We start from the raw sequence: 22,367 nt of genomic DNA, 5'->3' as shown, positions 1-22,367 counted from the left end.
ACTTTTTCGTTCGATTGTACTCAATGGTGGTGATTGTTTTACTGTTCGGTGTAATTTTACTTAAATATATTATGGATGAAGAAGTATGTTGGTATTATATTTCAAGATGGTATGGAAGAGAATTCCAAGGATGAATGTCTCGGGGTATGGTTATTGAATTGGTAAAGTATGAATATAGAGAGTGAAATTCACGGCGTTCATCCTGAAATTCTAATGATTACCAATTCTCAAGTAGAGATGGGTAAGTCATAGTGTGAGAATGACAGGAGGTCCTAGTCCAGAGGGGATCTGGGTGAGGTATGACGGACTAACCTCGGGTGACAGCTTAGGGGTTTCCAGTTATTACACCACCCAGGTGCAAGAACGGCCCCAAGTTACATATTTATACTAGTTCGGACAGTCATAATCAAGTGGTCGATTATAACATGATTGTATGATTTTTATATATGTATGATTGTATTATATGTTTGTTTGAATTATACATTAACATGGTTAATTAAATTACACTGGCTTCCCTTATTTTCCTGTCTTGTCATGTTGTCTGTTTGGTCATATGTGTCCTTGCAATGATCACCCTGTGGGTGTGAACAGAGTTTGAAGAGGCTTTCTCTGGAGCAGGTGCTGAGTGAGGAGTCTTCAACCCCTTAGGCTAGGACCGTTCGGTTGATACAACTCTCGTATAACCGATAAGTCTGTTCTTATGGTTTGTATCAATGTAGGATTTTTGTAAGTTTTAAATTTATGGTTATTTTAGGATAACTGTAAGTTAATTTTATTTCATGTAACCGTTTTATTTTATTGTAAATGTAAGTACACTTAGATATAGTTTAAAGCTATATTTTTGGGATGTTACATTATATAAAATAATCAAATTCATGATATAGGCTGTCTAAAATAAAAGTTGAATTTTAATTATATCTAATTCTCAATTATTATGATTAGATTAATGGGATTTCCATATATTTATTTCAAAAAGGAAAGAAGATTTGCGCTCTCTCTCTCAATTAGCCTCACTCAATCATGACTGTCAATTGAAAAGTAGGAAGAAAATTGAAGGGAAGGTGGAAGAAATGAAAAAATTGACGGGACCTATTTTTTCATCTGCTTTTATGTATTGCTTCTACTTTTTACAATATTACAATAATATAATTTGAAAAAATATAATTCTATAAAAATGATTTAAAAATATGTTAATTAGTTTCAAGTGAAGAAATTATTTAATTATGCTGAATAAAGGAATTGTACACTTACGTATTTTATTTAAAAAGAAAATTATTTTATTTATTAAAAAATTATTTAATTTGAAATGTTAATAAAGGTAGATAAAAAGTTATGTCAAGGTTATAAATTACCTAATATCCTAATGCTTTAATTGATACGTAAGCTTTTCCTTTTGCAAATATTTTGCCCATTTCTTCTTCTTTATCTATGACTTGTTTTGTACATAAAAAAGAAATCCTCTTCATATTTTGAATCTTTATTTTTTTCATCTCATATTTTTTGTTTATTGTTATCTTTGTCTTCCCCGTGAACTTCTTTAACGAATTATTTGTTGATAGGGATCACGTCCGAAAGAAAATAAACAAAACCGTGTGAAGATCATTAGGTTATTTAATTAATATTATATTATTTTTTAATTTTTTATATCTTGAAAGATAACATTTTTAGAGCTTTCATTCTTATATTTATCATTCAATGTATGATATGCAATAAAATGGATATCAATAAAAATATAATAATATTTAGTTTGTATATTTTCGCTATCTCAATTATTTTTGTTTGAGTATGTTTTTGGTATTTAAGTGAAATGTATTATTAACTTTTAAATTTTTTTCTTGTTTAATTGATTATATGGTTGTTTAAGTGTTACAACTAACATTTAGCAAAATTCACATGTTGGAATATAGTATCTAACAAATTTCAAAAAGTTCCTTCATTATTTCTGTTTTAAGATGTTTGACACTTGAGAGTGCTTAGGTTACGTGTTACATAGCTTAACACTACGTGCTCTTATCGAATTTGGATAGAGTGTCTATGAGATAGAATATATGGCTCTCAGAGTCAATCTGTAAAAAGCTGAGTTCTTACCTTTTGATGTGGAAACTTTTAATTTAAAAATAAAAATAAAAAGAAGATTCATGTGTTGAAGACTTTCTAAAACTTAAGTAAATAAAAGTTGAAGGGAATTGTAGAATGCAGAAATATAGTAGTCAATAAGAGGATTGAGTGAGTACTTCCTGTCATGGTGTGTTGTATTTCTATAATTTTTACCTTTATATAAACAAATTATATTAGGTGTGATAAAAATGACTATTTCTGAAATTAATGTACATAAAAAAAGTGCACTTTCATATATGTTATTTCACTATAAACTTTCACCGATATTTTCACAGTATTTTTTTGACAACATTTTAACACCATCTACGTATCATTTTGTGATTGATCCATGTTGGTGTTTATGATTATTATGTAAAAATTTTGTAACAGATTCATACTGAAGATTCAATAAATCTAAATATATCAAACAAGCACATTTAATCATATTCAGATTTACAAGAATAAAAGCGGAAGCAGAAAGACCAACCTCCAGCCATTGTTGTACGCTTGCCTAATTTCTGGTTTCTGAACCCTTGCTCTTAAAACACGATGGTGATGTATATGAAGGAAAGAGTAGGCTCAGTGACCTAATATGAAATTTTTCTGTAGTCTATATAACTCCAAAAAACCATCACAGAGTATTTAACGTTAAAAGAGATTATTGTGGGAATAATGGCACACCCACTCGTTTGAAAACGATTTTAAAATGGACCACTTCCAGAATATTAACTGCTTTATAATATTAACTAAAAGAAATAAAATAAATGGGAAAGATACAATATTAAATAATATAATATTAAAAATGTAACCTCTCTTCTGTATAAGGTTAACATATTATTATTGATTGTGAAGTAATTTTGGATCAATCACATAATGACATGTAAATGATGTTAAAATATTATCAAAGTATCATTATCCAACTTTTACTATGAATAAAGTGTATCGCTGAATTGTTTTGACAAATGTTAAATATTAAAAATAACATACGTCAAAACTTTTTTTAGTAGTGTATTATATCTTATATTATATATTTAAGTTATTTAAGTAACAACCATATTTTTAAGCATATATTTCACTTGAAATATGTTGAGAAATACTCCAAGTATCTGGATATCGAATGTATTGGACTGATAACTTTAGTATCTTGGATCATGTAAATACACTATGTTGAAGCATTTAGAATTAACCATTGAGTCATAAATCATATCATTTCAGCGTCTAACATACTTGAATAATGTAATTTTATATAGAAAATAATAATCTTGATTCTCTCTTTCTGAAATTGTAAGCTCCAACTTGAATGACGTCAGATAATTGATACAATAATTGCATAATACTCAGATGTCTTGAGGAATACATGGCACAAGAGCAAATAAAACAATTCAAACTCAACTTCTTTTAAATAAAAACATAAATATACAACTAATTTATATTTTTCAGGTTCAACATTAATCAAACTAATGTATATACTATCACAATAATTCATATTACAACTCATCCTCTTAACATACCATCAAACTCATATAATCCATATGACTAAACAATTACTACTTTATAAAGGATGTATTATTATACTTACCAAAATCAAATTCCAATCGGTCCAACTCGATCTATTCTTCATTGAATTCATCTCATTAGTATGACAAGAAAACTACTACTATAAACTTTGTGAAAAAAAAAAAATAAAGATAAAAAACTTTTTTGATAACCAAAATTTTTCAAATAAAATAAAAAAGAAGAAAAAACATTTAACTTAAATTTATAAACTTTAATTTTTATTCACTTCAAAATATATTATTGAAATACTGTGATTCTTTATTTAAGTTATATATCAATTTATTTCGCTTAAATGCAAAGGAAATCTTTCTGCAGAATTTAAATATTTAAAGCCTTGTGTTTCAAACCTGCTTAAACACTTTGTGTATTCCATAGAACTTCTATCTTCTTTTAGCCAAAGAGCAACCAATAAACTTTATTTCTATCTATAATTTGTTCGAATTGTACTATTATAAAAATTCACATTTACATTCTATTTTAATCCCCATATTCTCGTGGTTTTCTTAATTTTCATATGTTTACTTAAATCTCTTTGTCTTTTTTCAATCTTTTCTATCCTTATTTGTTTATTATATTTTATCTTTTAATTATGATTTTTTTTCTTTAATATTTTGTTTTTTGTTATCATTACCTTTTTAAATTCAGCTCTAAATCTTTCTCAATTCACATTTTAAAAAAATAGCCTGTTTGGTTATTTAATTTTGTATTAGGATTAAGAGAATATTAAACAAAAGAAAAAAGAGGTCAGCTGGAACAATAATTTACGTATCAAACACTTATAATAATTTACCAACTTAATTTGTACTTATATTTCCCATATTGTAACCTAAATTCAATATATTTTAACCTGACTTTTAAATATATTTAATTACAAAGTATAAGTAACAAAAATGTTTTAGTGTAACGTGCAATACACACTATTAAAGGATATTTTGAAGTTTGACGGGTAAATGAAACATATGAAGTATGAATAAAGTAAAACAATTTATTAAATAAAAGTGTATTAACAAGTTGAATATATTTGAAAAATAAAAAAAATAATAAGTTATATATCATATTTGTAGTATTTAATTATATGTGGTTCTAATAAATTTTAAATTTTTATTGGGTTTTATTTTTTTCACAAATTCGACGTTTATATCATTCCATAGTTTTGATGTTAAAATGAGTTGATGGATCACTGTTGTTAATTACCTTTGATGTGCAATATCTATGATAAAGTGTTTTTTATATGTTAATCCAATATAGATATTTTTTATATAAATATAAAATACACATCAGAAATGAACAAGATAAAACTTAGATAGATGATCTTTCAATTAGACTTGAGAAATTCTCTTTAATGATATACTTATAAATAATTTTATAAAATGTTATTTAATTGAAACTGCAAATAATACTTGTTTAAGAGCGTGTCTAATTAAATTATTAAGTATGCATAATTCAAAGTTTATTAATACAGTAAAAGGGGAAAAAAGATAAAGATTCTGAGAGTGAAGTTACTGCTAATTAATTGTTGATAATTATAATACAATAGAAACCAATTTACGGAACAAAAAAGAACACACTGAAAACCAGAATAAGGATCCGCGGTACAGTGTGTCAGGTGGGTCAGCCAAGCACCACCGAACACACTAACCCTAATCTAATTTCTCACATTACCCTCGTTCTATTTCAATGGAGTCATCTCATTGGGCCACTAGGTGGACCCTCACCATAACTACCCTGCACTGAATCTCACTCTATATAAACTAAGTTCATATTTTAAAGCATTTCAATTCGATTTCATCCTCAGCCTAGCCGTGCCTCCCTCTAAGAACCTCACGCAGCATTAAAGAGAGACACAAATCAAACTACAACTGGAGTTTGTCGGTTTTGCTTTTTCTTGAAGAAAAGGAAAAAATAAAAACGAAAAAGTACCTTTCTGTGGTATCTATCTTTGTTTCTTCTGGGAATCTAATTCCTCAGAGTGGTATTAGAAACAAATATATTTTGAAAAATGACCTCGGATACTCAATTGGCGAGTTGATGAAATGTGCAAGAGGGGTCTGAAGAAGTTCGTTTGCTTTATGATGAATTGAATTGGGTTTGAGTTTGGAGTTGAATTGAATTTGTTGAGTTTGGAATTGGAGCATGTGAGTTGGAATTAGGAGTGGGAAAGGGTAAGAGGATGGCTGGGGATGGGAGTGTCGTCCCTGCAGACCCAGGGGCAATGACAGTTGTAAAGAAGAAGACACAGTCTTCAAGGAGTTGGATTCTGATTGATGCTTCTGGACATGGTTCATTGCTCGACGTGGACAAATATGCAATCATGAATCGGGTTCAGATTCATGCGCGTGATCTCAGAATCCTTGATCCCTTGCTCTCTTATCCCTCCACCATTCTCGGTCGTGAGAAGGCTATTGTTCTTAACTTGGAGGTCCACCACATGTTTAGTTTTGTTTGTTTGTGTTTCTTGTGTTAACATTTTCCTTTCTGTTTTTCATTTTGTTTTTTCTCTTCTGATTCTGCCTTCCAGCATATCAAAGCAATTATAACAGCTGAAGAGGTTAGTCAGCTTTAATTCTCATGTGTCTGCTTTCATCTCTCAGGGGTCTGGATTAGAGAACAAATAAGAACATTATGCAGATTACTTTTAGGGAACCAGCTTTGACTTTTTATTTTAGGCTACTTATAATTGAAAACCTTAACTGATTGAGACATGAGGATTGGGGGATGGTAGATGAGCTTCTCTGAGCATTTTATCCTACTCTTTCATTTACTGGCCAGACTAATCTAGAATGGATCAAATTTTGGCGACCAACTTTTGTTTTTGTTGTCAAGTTCATTGAATAAAATGGGTAGGAATAGGAAGAGATGTCTTCTTTTGCCTTGCTTAACTAGTGACAGGATCTTGACCCTCTTGTACAAGAATATACCTTACATATCTTTTGTGCAAGAATATACCTACAAGAATATCTCTCAGTAAAGGAAATTTTATATTTATGAATTCCTGTATCAAACATTTGGTCCTTTGTATAATACATAACTGTTTCTTGAAATTGAGATGACATTGCTTCCACTTCCTGAATTCCCAATTGTATCTAAATTATTGTATAGGTATTGCTGAGAGATCCAACAGATGAAAATGTGATCCCGGTTGTCGAGGAACTGCAGAGGCGGTTGCCTCGATTAAGTGCCGGTCTTCAACAGCAAGGAGATAGTAAAGAGTATCTTGGAGGCCAAAATGACGCTGAAGCAGCTGAAGAAGATGGTATGTTATATCAATGGTGAACCATAAGTAATGAATAAACTTAATGATTGCATCTCTTATTCTTATAAATATGTTTATTTATTTGCATCATCCATTGTCCTCGATATCTGAATGATCTAAATTATGCAATGTAGAGTCACCCTTTGAATTTCGGGCACTGGAGGTTGCTTTAGAAGCCATTTGTAGTTTTCTTGCTGCACGTACAACAGAGTTGGAGATGGCTGCTTATCCTGCATTAGATGAACTTACCTCCAAGGTACATATATTATAGAATTGTTTATCTTCCTGTTATGGTTTTAATCTGGGATCCTTTGCCCATACCCTTTCTTAGGTATAAAATAAGCTTAACAAAATATGAAACTGCTTGAAAGTGGCTGAGGAAAATTTATTTTCTTCATCTCAATATATTATAATTTCCTTTTGTTATACTTATCATCTCCAAGGTGTTCATTCTAATTATGCCTGCATTATTAAAGAAGTATTTTGTTGTCTGGCTTGAAGCGTGGATGACTATAGTTCCCCTTCTCCCTTTTATTTCTTGACTTTTTTGGTTTAATGAACTTTAGATTAATGTAATCTGCAGATTAGTAGTCGTAATTTGGACAGAGTTCGTAAACTGAAGAGTGCAATGACAAGGCTGACTGCTAGAGTCCAAAAGGTATGCCAAGTTTTCATATGAAAAATGCCTATTTTCTTTTATGAAAATATATTCCGTAGCCCCTTCCCCTCATTGCTGCTGATATTTTGCATTCTTTTAAGTAAATTATTGTATTTTTCTTAAATATAATTAGTTTAATGTGACTGTAAACTGGCTTGATCAGTTTTAAGTAGAAAACAACACATATCCCTTTTCTTCTTCCATCCCCAGTTTTTGTTATTTGGTACAGGTCAGAGACGAGCTTGAACAATTGCTGGATGATGATGATGATATGGCTGACCTATACCTGTCAAGAAAAGGGGGTTCATCATCACCAGTCAGTGGATCAGGTGCTGCAAATTGGTTTGCTGCCTCCCCTACCATTGGATCAAAGATATCTAGAGCCAGTAGAGCAAGTCTAGCAACAGTTCGTTTAAATGAAAATGATGTGGAAGAGCTGGAAATGTTACTAGAGGTTATGTTACTTCCTTTAAAAATAGTTGGAAGAAGTTCCATTATGTTAATGAGGAAAAATTGCTATTAATGGTGTTTATTCAATTTGCAGGCTTATTTTAGTGAAATAGATCACACTTTGAACAAATTAACCACGGTAAGTGTCATGATTGTGCATGTGTAAACATGTGTAACAGGGAGCTGTGAATCTTAATTTTTTTTATATGACAGAAGATATAAAGTAATCTTGGAAGATTGTTTCTTTGTAAATACGGAGAAAAGTTTGTTTCTCATTGATCTGTTTAGTATTCCAATCATTAGACCGTGAACCCAAGGCCTGGCCCATTGGGTAGAGATTTTTAGTTCGGACTACTAAGCATGTTAGAGTTTGACCAAATTGATACTCTTACACTTTAGGAAATTAAGGGTTAACAAAGGGGATTTGCATTTTTTTTTATCTGCTGCTGTTTTCAAGTAGAACTTCGTGGTTTATATTCAAAATCTTGTTTCGGAAGTATTTTGTACAATTTTTTTAAAACTCTTCACATTAGCTTTGTGAGATGATATACTATTTGTTCGATCTTCTTGTCCGAGAATGAGTGATTTATGCTGTTTTTTCTTTTGGATCAAATAGATCATACTTGGATCTTTGCTGTACCACTTTTGCCTCTGTCATTAAATATTATTATACCTGTGATTCTATCTCTAATTTATGTTGTCAAGTTTGCTGAAAATTTATTTGTAGTGGAAAGTGTTAAGAGACTATTGGCCCATTACATCAGGCTATTCTAGAAAGCGATTGAAAACTAGTTCACTGTTTTGATTTTTGTTTGGTTTCTTTAAAAGTCTGTGCTATTGGCTTGTATAGGATTACTTCAACTCTGAATCTGCTGTTCAAGATACTTTTACCTAATTATTTACCTTTTTCTTTTCATTTAAAGCTGCGAGAGTACATTGATGATACTGAAGATTATATTAATATTCAAGTAAGTAGCTAGCAAATTATTGAAAATATGGCATCTGTTTAATGACATGAAGTTTATGTTAAGTTTTTCCATTTTGCAGCTTGACAACCATCGTAATCAGCTGATTCAGGTGCCATTCATATTTCTGCACCTTGAATGTCATTTATCAGTATTTTATGTCTTTTTTCTTTCTCATGAGTTTGCTAACTGGTCTTCAATTCTTGTGCAGCTAGAGCTCTTTCTTAGCTCTGGAACTGTTTGTCTATCTTTCTACGCTTTGGTAACCGCTATATTTGGCATGAATATCCCATATACTTGGAACCAAGACCATGGTTACATGTTCAAATGGGTATGCAAATTATTACTGTTTATGAATGTGTGTATATAATATATATGGCATATGCCAACGTGCAGCTATTTATTTTTTAGAAGCAAGTTTTAATCAAGATTAAATCAAAGGTGAACTTGCTAATACATTCTTTCTTAAACAACAAGTAGGTATACTTCGGTAAATACTTGTGTGGAGTTTATCATAGGATATGTACTTTTTAAAAAGTGTGTGTATATATATATATACACAAAATTTTGGACTTGATAATTTGAATGTTTCTTCTTGCAGGTAGTTATTACCGCAGGAGTATTTTCTGCTTTGACGCTTGTCACGATTACTGCTTATGCTCGCAAAAAGGGATTAATTGGATCTTGAAAATAATTGACTGGAAAGCAGTGCCGAATGAACTTTGACTTACGCATATAATAGACTAATGAATTATGTTGTCAACATTTTATTAGATGTAGTTCAACTTGTGGTTCAGTACCAACAACCCGTTAAAGGATCTGGTCCCTAAGTTGATGTGAAAATTGAGGGATTTTGGATCAACTACATTCCCTGAGTTCTCTGGATTCAGTCATCGTTATAATAGACTGTAAATACACTCTGCAGAATCAAAGTTGATTCTTCCTTTTCAATAATACTATAGTGTGAACAAGATGTGTCATCAAATCAAATGTTTTGTGAATACCAATGCCTAGGTTCAACACAGAAAGCAGGTCAAAAGAAAAAATTGTAATGTTAATACATTCTCATGTTTTTTTTTTTATAATGTCAAATGTAGTTATTAAGATTATATTATACAAAGTAGCATGATTTTATATAGCTTTAGATATAATGGATTATATAATTATGAAATTTATTTTCTTAAAATGACTGTTATCTCATAAACATAACAGATTGCTGGTATTAGCATAAATGATAATATACCTAGACCTACTTGAAACAAAAGAAAAATAGATATAATGTTTCCTATAATTGGTTATTAGAAAGTTAGTTCTCTCAACTAAAATGACTTTTTTATATATAAGTTTCATATTTTAATAATAAAATATTCAAGTTCAATTTAAAAAAAAAACTCAATTTTAGTCTGAACTATCTTCTACTCTTTATCTTTATCATCTTCTCTTATTAATAACAATTGATTTTTTAAAATTTTTTCTTTTAAAAAAATTATTATTATCTCTCTACTTCACTTATTTTAGGTTAAAATACTCTTTTGATTTCAATTTTAATAAAAATTATTCAATATGTTTTTTTGTCATGTCATGTGACACAAACAGTACCAAGTGATAATGATAGTGTCATATGTGATAGTATCAATATTTATGATCATTATTTTATATTTAATGTAGTTTTTATATTTATTTTTTTATTAAAATCAATCCTAATTTTTTTAAATGAAACAATATTATCCTTCTCTAAAATATAATTGAAGTCAGTTTACTTACCAATAAAAATAAATAAATTATAAAATTTATATCATTATTATAAATATTATTTAATTTATAAAATTGATCCAAACACTTCTACCTATCATTGAATAAAACACTTTCACTATAATATAATAGAAGATTTGAAAAATCAATACAAATAATAAAGAAATATTTTATACTTATTAATATTATATATTTATGAAATAAACATTAAATAAAAATAAATTTATTAAATATATAATAATTTCATTATTAAATATATATATATATATATATATATATATATATATATATAATGTAAAAGAATATAACATAATGAGAAGAACTTCTATTATAAAATTAGAGTTGTCAAAACAGGTAACCCGAATCGACACGATCCGGTCCACTACGGGTTGGTCATTTAATGAGTCAATCCACCCCGGCTCACTTATTAGCAAGCTGAAAAAATTTGAACCTGACTCGACTCACCAAACAGGTTGATGGGTTAAACGGGTTGACTCACTAACTCGCTTAATTATAAGTTTTTTTAAAAATAAAAAATATATATAATTTTTTAATTCAAATCTAAATAAATTTTACTCTAAAATGATGTTAAATTTCAAAGACAATTCAAAATAAAATAAAAAATTATAGAATTCAAGCATAATCCAAAACTAAACACAAAAGAGGAACAAATAAGTTTTTAATATTGATAATTTTTAAATTGTCCATCAATATTAGAGTCTTCAATAGATAAATCTATAATATTTTTCTCTCTTGAAACATCTTTTTTTATCTCATCTATAATATAATAAAAAATGCTAACTAATAATATTGAAACACAAAATAATAAATAATTAAATTAAATTAGGTGGGTGGGTGAGTCAACCCGGTTCACCACGGATTCAACCCAGGTGAACCGGGTTCTAAGTAAGCCACATAAAAAAATTACATTTTCTTCAAACTCAACCAGGCTCAAACCCGTGGTGAATCGGGTTAGCTCGCGGGTTACAACCCATTTTGACAGCACTATAGAAAATTAGAAAAAACCTTTAAAATAAATAAATTTAATTCAAATTTAGAGATGAACAACATTCCTTAAGTTAAAAAAGAAATATTCGAACTAAATTCAATGAAAAAATAAATATAAGAAAACTCTAAATTTTAAACACTAACACGTGACATTGTCATGTGACATTGATAGTTTCACATAACATGACCGACCTTATACGTGGACCAAAAAGTAAAAAAAAATTAAAAACTAAAAATATTACGAACTGATATATAACATATCTTTAATATTGTTTATACAAATTTAAGCAAAATAACTTAATTGAATCATTTTAAAAAAAATTAATTAAAAGAAAATAAAATAAAAGACATTGAATAAGTTTAACAAAGAGACAAAAAAGTATTTTAATCTTTATTTTTAAACTTTAATAGAATATCATGTTTTTTAAATAGATTATATTATGACATTATAAAATATTTATTTATATTCATATATATATATATATATATATATATATATATATATATATATATATATAAATAAAAGGTCTAATCATACGATATTTTTTATGATTTTTTCTAAGTTATTCTCTCACTTATTTTTTTTTTTTATCAATTGGGTTTCTAATAATAATGAAAAGTTAATACAATTAAAACTCTGTTATTAAATGAGTTGAATGATGTTAAATTTATGTAGCATATTGACATGACTTATTTAGATGACATGACAAATTTAGGATGTGGTGATCCTATTACACTCATTTGAATCTATCATAAGTTGTCACATTATCATCTCGATCTACATCGTCTCAGAAGTCAATCACCATCACATGAGTTAGTCACCGGTTAACCATGTTAAATTATATTAATATTTAAGATTGGTTCATGTAATTTAAAGTATAACTTTGATGTACAGATTCTAATGTGATGATTATTAGCATATAATGTACTAAAGTTATAGGGATTATTATTTTAGAGTTATTAAAATTAATCCCTCTCTTTTCACTTCAATAAAAGACATTTTGGTATTTTATTAAAGTTGATTAAATATCATAAAAGAGGGAAAAAGTTTGACTACGGTTGACAGGTTAAGTTTCTGAAAAAAGAGAAAAAAAATGTTACGTTCTCTGAAAAGAAAAGAAACTATGACATCCCTTAGAATTTCTATATCATCAAGAAAGCATTAAAGAGGAGTAAGAGAAAGGAGAACATTGACAGGAAAAAACTATACAATGGATCCAAGTAAGTTTTTTTCTACTGTGTATATAGTGAGTATCATGAAAATTCAAGATCTTGTGTGTGTTTTTCATTCAATTGAAAATTAAAGAATTGGGAACAAGTGATATCAGAGCCAGGTTCTGAATTTTATGATTCTCCGTGAATGGTAATTTACTCAATTTTGTGAAACCCTAATTTTTTGAATTATAAAATTTAGAGATTTTAATTTTCAGATGTTTAAATATTTTTATTGGCATGAAAGAAAATTAGATTCACTGTAATGTGAATCTCACAGCCGGAAGTTTTTAAATTTTGATTTTCGCACGTCACAGTAAAGCAAATTTTTGAACTGTTGCATGATTGTTTTTTTTAAATTCACAATAACGTGAATTTCATTCATCCCGGGAGCAGCAAGTTATTTTTTTTTATTTGATTATTAGATTAATGTGATTTTGATCTGTGCATAACACATTAAAGTTCATTAAAGTTGCCTTATGTTAAAATTGAAATTCCTTAAAGTAAAAGAATATTCACTGTAACGTGAATTTCTTTTGGAAGCCGCAAGGCGGGAATTTAATTTTGCCAAAAAGCAACTTTATGGTTGTGCCCATATTCTCACAGTAAAACACTTTTACTGTTGCGCTAATGAAATTTCAAATGTGAAATAAAAGTTGAAAAGTGCATCTGTATGGTATAATTTTTGTTTTATGAATTATATGTAATTATTTATTAGTCTTGGATGAAGGAAATTCAATTAAGTTAAATTTTGGACGAGTTATAATTCTAATCAAAATTAAAAGTTTTAGCAATTTCGCTGTTCTTTTAAATTGTTTGTGTTATTGTGAAAATTATTCATAATATAAAGGATGTTAAATTATGAATATATATATATATATATATATATATATATATATATATATATATATATATATATATATATATATATATATATATATATAGTTATTAGTCATTGATATAAGGATGTTATGGATTACCAAAAGGTGAACCATTGTTTAGAATTGATGATATTAAAGTGAGACATTTCATGTACTTAGTAAATATGTTTGTATATCCAAAGATAACATACATATACACTTAAGTATGATTGAATTTTTATTAAAGTGTATATGAAATTTGTCAGTTTTAGAATCATCCAAATGTGAACTTAAATGAATGACTTAAATGATTACCTATCAGTTTAAGTGTCACCCAAAGGTGAACTTGAATGTATGACTAGTGTAGTAATTTGTTTGAATTCATTAATTTTATCAAAGCATTAATGTATGAGCTTGCGTATTATTTTCAGCTTACATGAATTTATCAGGTTTAAGCAACAATGTGGTCAAGTTTAATGGGCTCAATTATGCTGAGTGGTCAGAACAAATCCAGTTCCAACTAGGTGTGTTAGACTTGGACATGGCAATTATGATGGAGAAATGCCCGCAGCCATTACAGAGACTAGTAAAAGTGATGAGAAGTCTCTTTATGAGGCTTGGCATAGGTCTAACAGGCTGTCACTAAACTTGATGCGCATGTCTATGGCAAAGAATGTAAAGCCTTCTATGCCTAAAACAAAAAACGCAAAGGAATTCATGAAACTGATCAAGGAGTACTCACAATCAGACATAACTAACAAGTCTATTGTAGGAACTCTTATGAGTGAGCTGACTACCAAAAAGTTTGACTAGTCACAGCCCATACATGACCATGTAACTGGAATGGCAAATATAGCAACAAGATTGAAGTTTATGGGAATGGAGGTGAATGAGTCTTTTCTAGTACAGTTCATCATGAACTCTTTTCCTCCTGAATTTGGCCAGTTCCAAGTGAACTATAACACTCTTAAGGATAAATGGAACTTTCAAGAAATCAAAGCCATGTTGGTACAAGAGGAAGGGAGATTGAAGAAAATTAAAGATCATTCTATCCATCTCACAACTCATGAAGGTGCTAGCTTCAGTAAAGCCAAATCAGGAAAGAAGAACAAGAAGGACAAAGCCCTAATGAAAGTGAATAAGGGCAATATCCAGAAGGACCAGAAATGTTTCTTTTGCAAGAAAGTAGGTCACTTCAAGAAAGATTGTCCGAAAAGAAAATCTTGGTTCGAAAAGAAAGGTACATTTTATGTTTCTGTAAGTTTTGAAGCAAATATAATTGAAGTGCCTAATAATATCTGGTGGTTGGATTCTGGAGCTACCACTCATGTTTCTAATATTATGCAGAGATTCCTTTCAATCCAACCCATAAAAGGAACTGAAAAGTATTTATATATGGGGAACATAATGAAGGCATGGATAGAAGGAATTCGGACTTACAGATTGATTCTAGACACTGGTTATTGTCTGAATCTTGATAAGTGTCTCTATGTTCCTTGTTGTGCTAGGAATTTAATTTCTGTTGCAAAGTTGGATTATTTAGGTTTTAACTTTAAGATTGAAAATGATATTTTTCATTTGTATAAACTTTTGTACTATTATGGTTCTGGTACATTATTGGATGGTTTAAATCTTGATGTTAATTTTTCTGAATCCCTGTTTAATGTTGAACATGTTGTTGATAGAAATTGTGGTGCAGGAAAAGAATGTTTTGCTTTCTTATGGCATAAAAGATTAGGTCACATATCCAAAGAAAGGATGTTGAGGTTAGTAAAAAATGAAATTTTACCTCAATTGGATTTTGATGACTGGGATGTATGTATTGATTGTATTAAGGGTAAACAAACAAAACACATATCAAAATATCCCGCCACAATAAGTAGTCAACTTCTTGAGTTAATACACACTAATATTTGTGGTCCTTTTGACATTAAATCCTGGAGTGGTGAAAAATATTTTATCTCCTTTATTGATGATTTCTCACGTTATTGTTATATATATCTATTACATGAAAAATCTCAATCAGCGAATGCCCTTGAGGTGTTCATAAATGAGGTGGAAAGACAATTAGATAGAAAAGTAAAATTGGTGAGATCTGATAGAGGTGGTGAATATTATGGTAAAACTGATGATAATGGACAATGTCCAGGTTCATTTGCAAAGTTTCTTGAAAGTCGGGGTATATGTGCACATTATACAATGCCCGGTACACCACAACAAAATGGTGTAGCAAAAAGGCGGAATCGTACTCTTATGGATATGGTTAGGAGTATGTTAAGTCATAGTAATATTCCTTTATCTTTATGGATGTATTCATTAAAGACTGTTGTATATCTGGTTAACAGGGTTCCTAGCAAAGCAGTTTCTAAAACTCCTTATGAACTATGGACTGGAAGGAAACCCAGTTTGAGACATCTTCATGTTTGGGGTTGTCTGGCAAAGGTAAGGTTATATAATCCACATGAAAAGTAGCTTGATGCAAGAACCATTAGTGGTTACTTCATCGGTTATCCTGAAAAATCAAAGGGATATAGATTTTATTGCCCTAACCATAGTACAAGAATAGTTGAGTCTGGAAATGCTCGGTTCATTGAAAATGGTCAATTTAGTGGGAGTGAGGAATCACGAATAGTGGATATTCAAGAGCATACTGATAGTGTTTCTACATCTAATGTCTCTTTTGAAGTTGTTATCCCTCTTGTTGTATCACAGTCACACAACAAGCAGAGACAACAAGTTAATGTTCCAATCCCACAAAATGAACATATAAATGTTGAGCCAATTGACAATGAGCAAGTCACAAATGAGCAAGTCATAAATAAGCAATTGATAGAGGAATCACAAGAAGAAGCATTAAGAAGGTCTGTAAGGGAGAAAAGACCTGCTATTTCGAATGATTATGTGGTTTACTCTGTTGAACATGAATGTGACTTAAGCATTGATGAGGATCCAGTCTCTTTCAGACAAGCCATGGAAAGTAATAATTCAGAGAATTGGTTGAATGCTATGAAAGAAGAATTGAAATCAATGGATGACAATAAAGTATGGGATCTAGTTGAATTGCCTAAGGGTTCAAAAAGAGTCGGTTGTAAATGGGTCTTTAAGACTAAACATGACTCAAAAGGCAATATTGAAAGGTATAAAGCTAGATTAGTCGCCAAAGGTTTCACTCAAAAGGATGGCATTGACTACAAAGAGACCTTCTCTCTTGTTTCTAAGAAGGACTCTTTGAGAATTGTTTTGGCTTTGGTGGCTCATTATGATTTAGAGCTTCACCAAATGGATGTAAAAACTGCTTTTCTGAATGGTGACTTAGAAGAGGAAGTTTATATGGATCAACCAGAAGGTTTCACAATAACAGGAAAAGAAAATTTGGTGTGTAAATTGAAGAAATCAATATATGGACTGAAACAAGCTTCCCAACAATGGTATCTAAAATTTAATGATACCATACATTCATATGGTTTTGTAGAGAACACCGTTGATCGGTGTATATATATGAAGATCAGTGGGAGTAAGTTTGTTATATTGGTTCTATATGTTGACGACATTCTTCTTGCTGCTAATGATGTTGGTATGTTACATGATGTAAATAAGTTTCTCTCTAGCAACTTTGAAATGAAAGATATGAATGAGGCATCTTATGTGATAGGAATAGAAATATTTCGTGATAGATCACAAGGATTGTTAAGTTTGTCTCAAAAAGGCTATATTAACAAAGTGTTAGAGAGATTCAGAATGGAAAAATGTTCTCCTGAAATAGTTCCAATTCAAAAAGGAGACAAGTTTAGTCAAATGCAATGTCCTAAGAATGATTTGGAATGAAAGGCCATGGAGTCTATTCCTTATGCGTCAGTGGTTGGGAGTTTGATGTATGCTCAAACTTGTACTCAGCCAGATATCAGTTTTGCTGTTGGAATGTTAGGCTAATATCAAAGTAATCCCGGAATGGATCACTAGAAAGCTGCAAAGAAAGTTCTTAGGTATTTACAAGGTACCAAAGAATACATGCTCACCTATAGAAAGTCAGATCATCTTGAAGTGATTGACTACTCGGATTCAGACTATGCTGGATGTGTGGATTCAAGAAAATCCACATTTGGGTATGTTTATCTATTAGCTGGAGGAGCAATTTCTTGGAAAATTGCAAAACAATCAGTCATTGCTACTTCCACCATGGAGACTGAATTCGTGGCATGCTTTGAGGCCACGGTTCATGCTTTGTGGTTGCGAAACTTTGTATCGAGGCTTGGCATTATTGACAATATTGCCAGGCCGATAAGGATTTATTGTGATAATTCTGCAGTCGTCTTCTTCTCTAAAAATGACAAGTACTCAAAGGGTGCTAAACACATGGATTTGAAATACTTGTCGGTCAAAGAAGAAGTGCAAAAACATAGAGTGTTGATTGAACATATTGGTACGGATTTGATGATAGCAGATCCGTTAACTAAAGGACTACCGCCCAAAACTTTTATTGGCCATGTTGAAAGTAAGGGCATTATGGATAAGTCAATATTAACATAATGATGTTATCTATCTATATGGATATGTATAGTTATATGCTTGTACTGTCATGACACTTGTGAATTCAATTAAAGTTATGTTTTTCTTTATTCTATTGTTATCCACATTAAGTTATATACATGTATTATTGATTGTGGTAACATGTTATATCTCTTTTAGAGACATGAAAGTTAAAAGATTGATTAAAGTTATGTTGAGTTGGTTTGATTATGTGATACATGTAAGGAATCTTGTCGTTCATGACTTTTGCCCGTCATGATCCGATCATTTCAATTCATATAAGGATGATGACTTGATAATTCTAATGAATGGTGCGCACTTAAAGTTTAGTTTTACATCTTCAAGTCATCACATGAACCAAGTGGGAGAATGTTAAATTATATTAATATTTAAGATTGGTTCATGTAATTTAAAGTATAACTTTGATGTATAGATTCTAATGTGATGATTATTAGAATATAATGTATTAAAGTTATAGGGATTATTTTAGAGTTATTAAAATTAATCCCTCTCTTTCAACTTCAATAAAGGGCATTTTGGTATTTTATTAAAGTTGATTAAATATCATAAAAGAGGGAAAAAGTTTGACTACGGTTGACAGGTTAAGTTTCTGAAAAGAGAGAAAGAAAGGTTACGTTCTCTAAAAAGAAAAGAAACTGTGACATCCCTTAGAATTTCTATATCATCAAGAAAGCATTAAAGAGGAGTAAGAGAAGGGAGAACATTGACAGGAAGAAACTATACAAGGGATCCAAGTAAGTTTTTTTCTACTGTGTATGAGAGAATAATGAGTATCATAAAAATTCAAGATCCTGTGTGTGTTTTTCATTCAATTGAAAATTAAAGAATTGCTTACAAACCACCACTAAAACCCTCATCCAAACCAAATCGTGTAAGATCTTTCTCTTCATCACGCATACACACACAGAACCTCGAGCCCCATATTAGGAAACTCATCTTCTCCACCAACAGCCACTCAAGCACTGTGAATCACGATCCCTGAGCCAGAACAACGAAGGCCAAATCGTGAAACCTCCATATCCATCTTCGCACTTCAATTGCAAAACCTAAAATTGAAAAACAGCCACCACTACGAGACAACATTCGATCTCCATCGCCTCCTTCGTCACACCTTTCTTGCCAATCACCAACCACCAGAACCACCAAAGATCCTTGCGTCTCCTTCACAGCAGCCACTCAATCCCAATGTGACTCATCCACATCTCACATGCAAAACCCAAAAAAACAGCAGAACCATAATTAAAATGAAATTGGAAATGTTTTGGTGGCTACGTGCATATTCACGTGTTTGGTTTGCTGCTAGTGGCACAAAGCTGATGTGGTTCGTCGTTCAAATCTCTATATGATTTGGGTTCTGTTTCAGGTGTGCATCACGATGATCGTCTCTATGATGCAAGGTTGCTTCACATTTTACAGTGTGATGGAGACGTGTTTTACTGTAGGTGGGTCTGTGCATGAAGGCCTGTTGTGGCTGACGGCACTATGGAGTGACTGCCTAGGGTTTGGTAGATTTGGTTCTAATAGAGAAGATGAAAATAATGGACGTGTCATCATATTTCCACCTAAAATGACCTTATTATGCCACATCATTTAAATAAGTCAGATCATTTAAATAACTCACAGGTCAACTTATTACATCAAGATAAACTTAACGTTATTCAGCCAATTTAATAATAAAGATTTAATTGTATTAATTTTTACAATTAAGACAAAAAATAAATAAGAAACCAATTTGAAAAAAATAACCATACTGTATGATTAAACCTATATATAATTAATTTGTTTGTTTTCATAATAATTTTTTTGAAATGTTGTATTTAAATGTAAGAAGAAGAAGAGAAAGATGATAAATAATGAGAGAAGAAACGCATGATTAGGAAATTAAAAAAAAATAATGAAAGATTTAAAATTATTAGTACCTACTAGTAATAAAAAAATACTATCTAATTAATGTAATAATAAAATTTAACTTTAAGAGGTTGAACATTAAATACTAAAAAAAAATATAAAAATTATGTAGTTATAGTTTCAATTAATTTTTTTCTCTCATTAGAAATATTATAATACATTTGTTAGTTAACTTTAGTTAAGATATTTTGAAAAAAAAAAAACTAATAATGATCAATTTAATAAGTTTTGGTTTTAGTGGCATCTAAAGCTTCATGCATCTGATGTAATTGAAAAAAATAATTAAAAAGGAAGAAGATTAGTCACAGTTATCATTATTTCATTGTGCATGTTATGGTAAAAAAATAAAAACTAGATTGAACTTATTTAATTAATAAATAACACTATAGATTATCTAAATTTGAGTGAAAAACTCGGTTAAGCATAATTTCAATCAGAAACATGGAATTTATCCAGTAAAATACTCAATAATTCATTTCATTAATTTATAAATTTAATTAACACAAAAATATTAATAATTATTTTAAAGGTAATTTATTTTAGAAAATTTCAACTTATAAATTATAAGTTATGATTAGGTTTTAGCTTATGAATTTATTTTTTTCTTATATTTTAATATGTTTATGTATTATTATTTATTTACATATTAATACCTATGTTAATGTTACATAAAAGTAAACATGGGACTATTTTAATATAGGTTGAATTACTTTTTAATTTTTTATATATTTAAATTTATAAAAATAATATTATAAATTAAAGTAATAATAATAATTTAAATTAAAAATAAAAAATTCTAAAATACACAAAAGCTAAATTTGGTTGATAATCATAAATCAACTTATTTAAATAAAATAATTACCCAAATAAAAAAAATTATACAACTTTTAAAAATAAATAAAAACTTTAACAGATTTAATTATTACAAAAATCTGAAATTATAATTATATAAAATTATTTTTATTTTAAAAATAAAACTTTTATTTATGTAATAAAATTTATATAATTATTATTTTATATTTATTAACTAATTTATCATCTAATTTAGTAAACACTCATTATTAAATAGGTTACTTGTTTATTCTCTAAAAATATCTGGAAATTAGTTAAAGTTGTAATTTACTTTTTTGAAGTATAAAATTCATTTGAGTGACAGACGAGTTTGAGACAAACAGATGAATGAAGAAAAAGACACGAGTTTCTGTCATAATATTTCAATTAAAAAATAAAAATTTAATCAGAAATACCACGTGCGAATTATAGTTTTGTAATATGAATTTTGCACGTGAGACTGCTCTATCTGTCTAGTTATCAATCTATTTTTAGAAAGAAGAATCAACGTTGAAATTGGAGGGATTGGACCTAAATAATCATAAATTAGAAATTACTATTTCTAAAGTTTGAAGTTTCTTGACTGAATAATTATCCATTATTTTCTTTGTATATATTATATTATATATTCAAACAAAAGTAATAATATTTTCTTTGCATATATTATATTATATATATAGAGAATATATTATCTTTATATTTATATTTAGAATATATTATCTTTTGTGTTTTTTATAATTCATTTCTTTGAATTTATAATCTTACATTTTTTATGTCCTTTTTTTATATTTTATAAAATATATAAGTAACCTATTTACATACTTTTAATTATATACTAAAATTTATATTTTAACTTTTTTTATTTTAAAATTTTTGTTTTTGGTATTTCTAATTTTAAAATTTTTTGTCGTTGTCTCAAAAATTAACCATTTACCTTTTTATAAAGTGTTATATTATTTGCTTGGTGCACCAATTTGAACATATGTTTGGCATATAGAAAGACCAGAACATTTTCTAAGGGATAAGTTGATCAAATAAATAATAAAATAGTTAGGATTACCAGGAATGAAAAAAAAAAGAGAAAAAAATCCTAACAAATAACACATTATCTCAGAAGGTGACATTCCAAATCATTATTAATAAATAACGTTTATATTTAACTCAATAATAATTATCATTAACGCATGCATGTGTATTATTAATTCATATTGAATGCTTTAGTGATGGCTAATTCAAATAAATTAATTTTATGAATTTTTTTACCATAT

The 22,367-nt window shown here is 29.2% G+C and overlaps 1 protein-coding gene across 2 annotated transcripts; it reads left to right on the top strand.

The window, feature by feature from the left end:
• Positions 1-5,386: 5,386 nt before the first annotated feature.
• LOC108324030 (magnesium transporter MRS2-2) lies at positions 5,387-10,008 on the top strand. 2 transcript variants are annotated; one of them, XM_017556817.2, is made up of 11 exons: positions 5,392-6,073; positions 6,173-6,202; positions 6,754-6,907; positions 7,042-7,163; positions 7,491-7,565; positions 7,795-8,019; positions 8,110-8,154; positions 8,939-8,983; positions 9,063-9,092; positions 9,192-9,311; positions 9,582-10,008. In XM_017556817.2, the coding sequence occupies exons 1-11, from the start codon at positions 5,825-5,827 to the stop codon at positions 9,666-9,668; spliced, it is 1,182 nt and encodes a 393-aa protein (XP_017412306.1). In that variant the 5' UTR covers positions 5,392-5,824; the 3' UTR covers positions 9,669-10,008. The 2 variants fall into 2 exon arrangements, with proteins under 2 accessions (XP_017412307.1, XP_017412306.1); XM_017556818.2 differs by lacking the exon at positions 6,173-6,202 and having other exon boundaries at positions 5,387-6,073.
• The last annotated feature ends 12,359 nt before the right edge of the window (positions 10,009-22,367 follow it).

This window comes from Vigna angularis, chromosome 3, assembly GCF_016808095.1.
Source record: "Vigna angularis cultivar LongXiaoDou No.4 chromosome 3, ASM1680809v1, whole genome shotgun sequence".
NCBI classification, from domain to species: domain Eukaryota; kingdom Viridiplantae; phylum Streptophyta; class Magnoliopsida; order Fabales; family Fabaceae; genus Vigna; species Vigna angularis.
The sequence above is the reverse complement of the archived record's forward strand: the minus strand, read 5'-3'. Positions and strand labels throughout refer to the sequence as shown.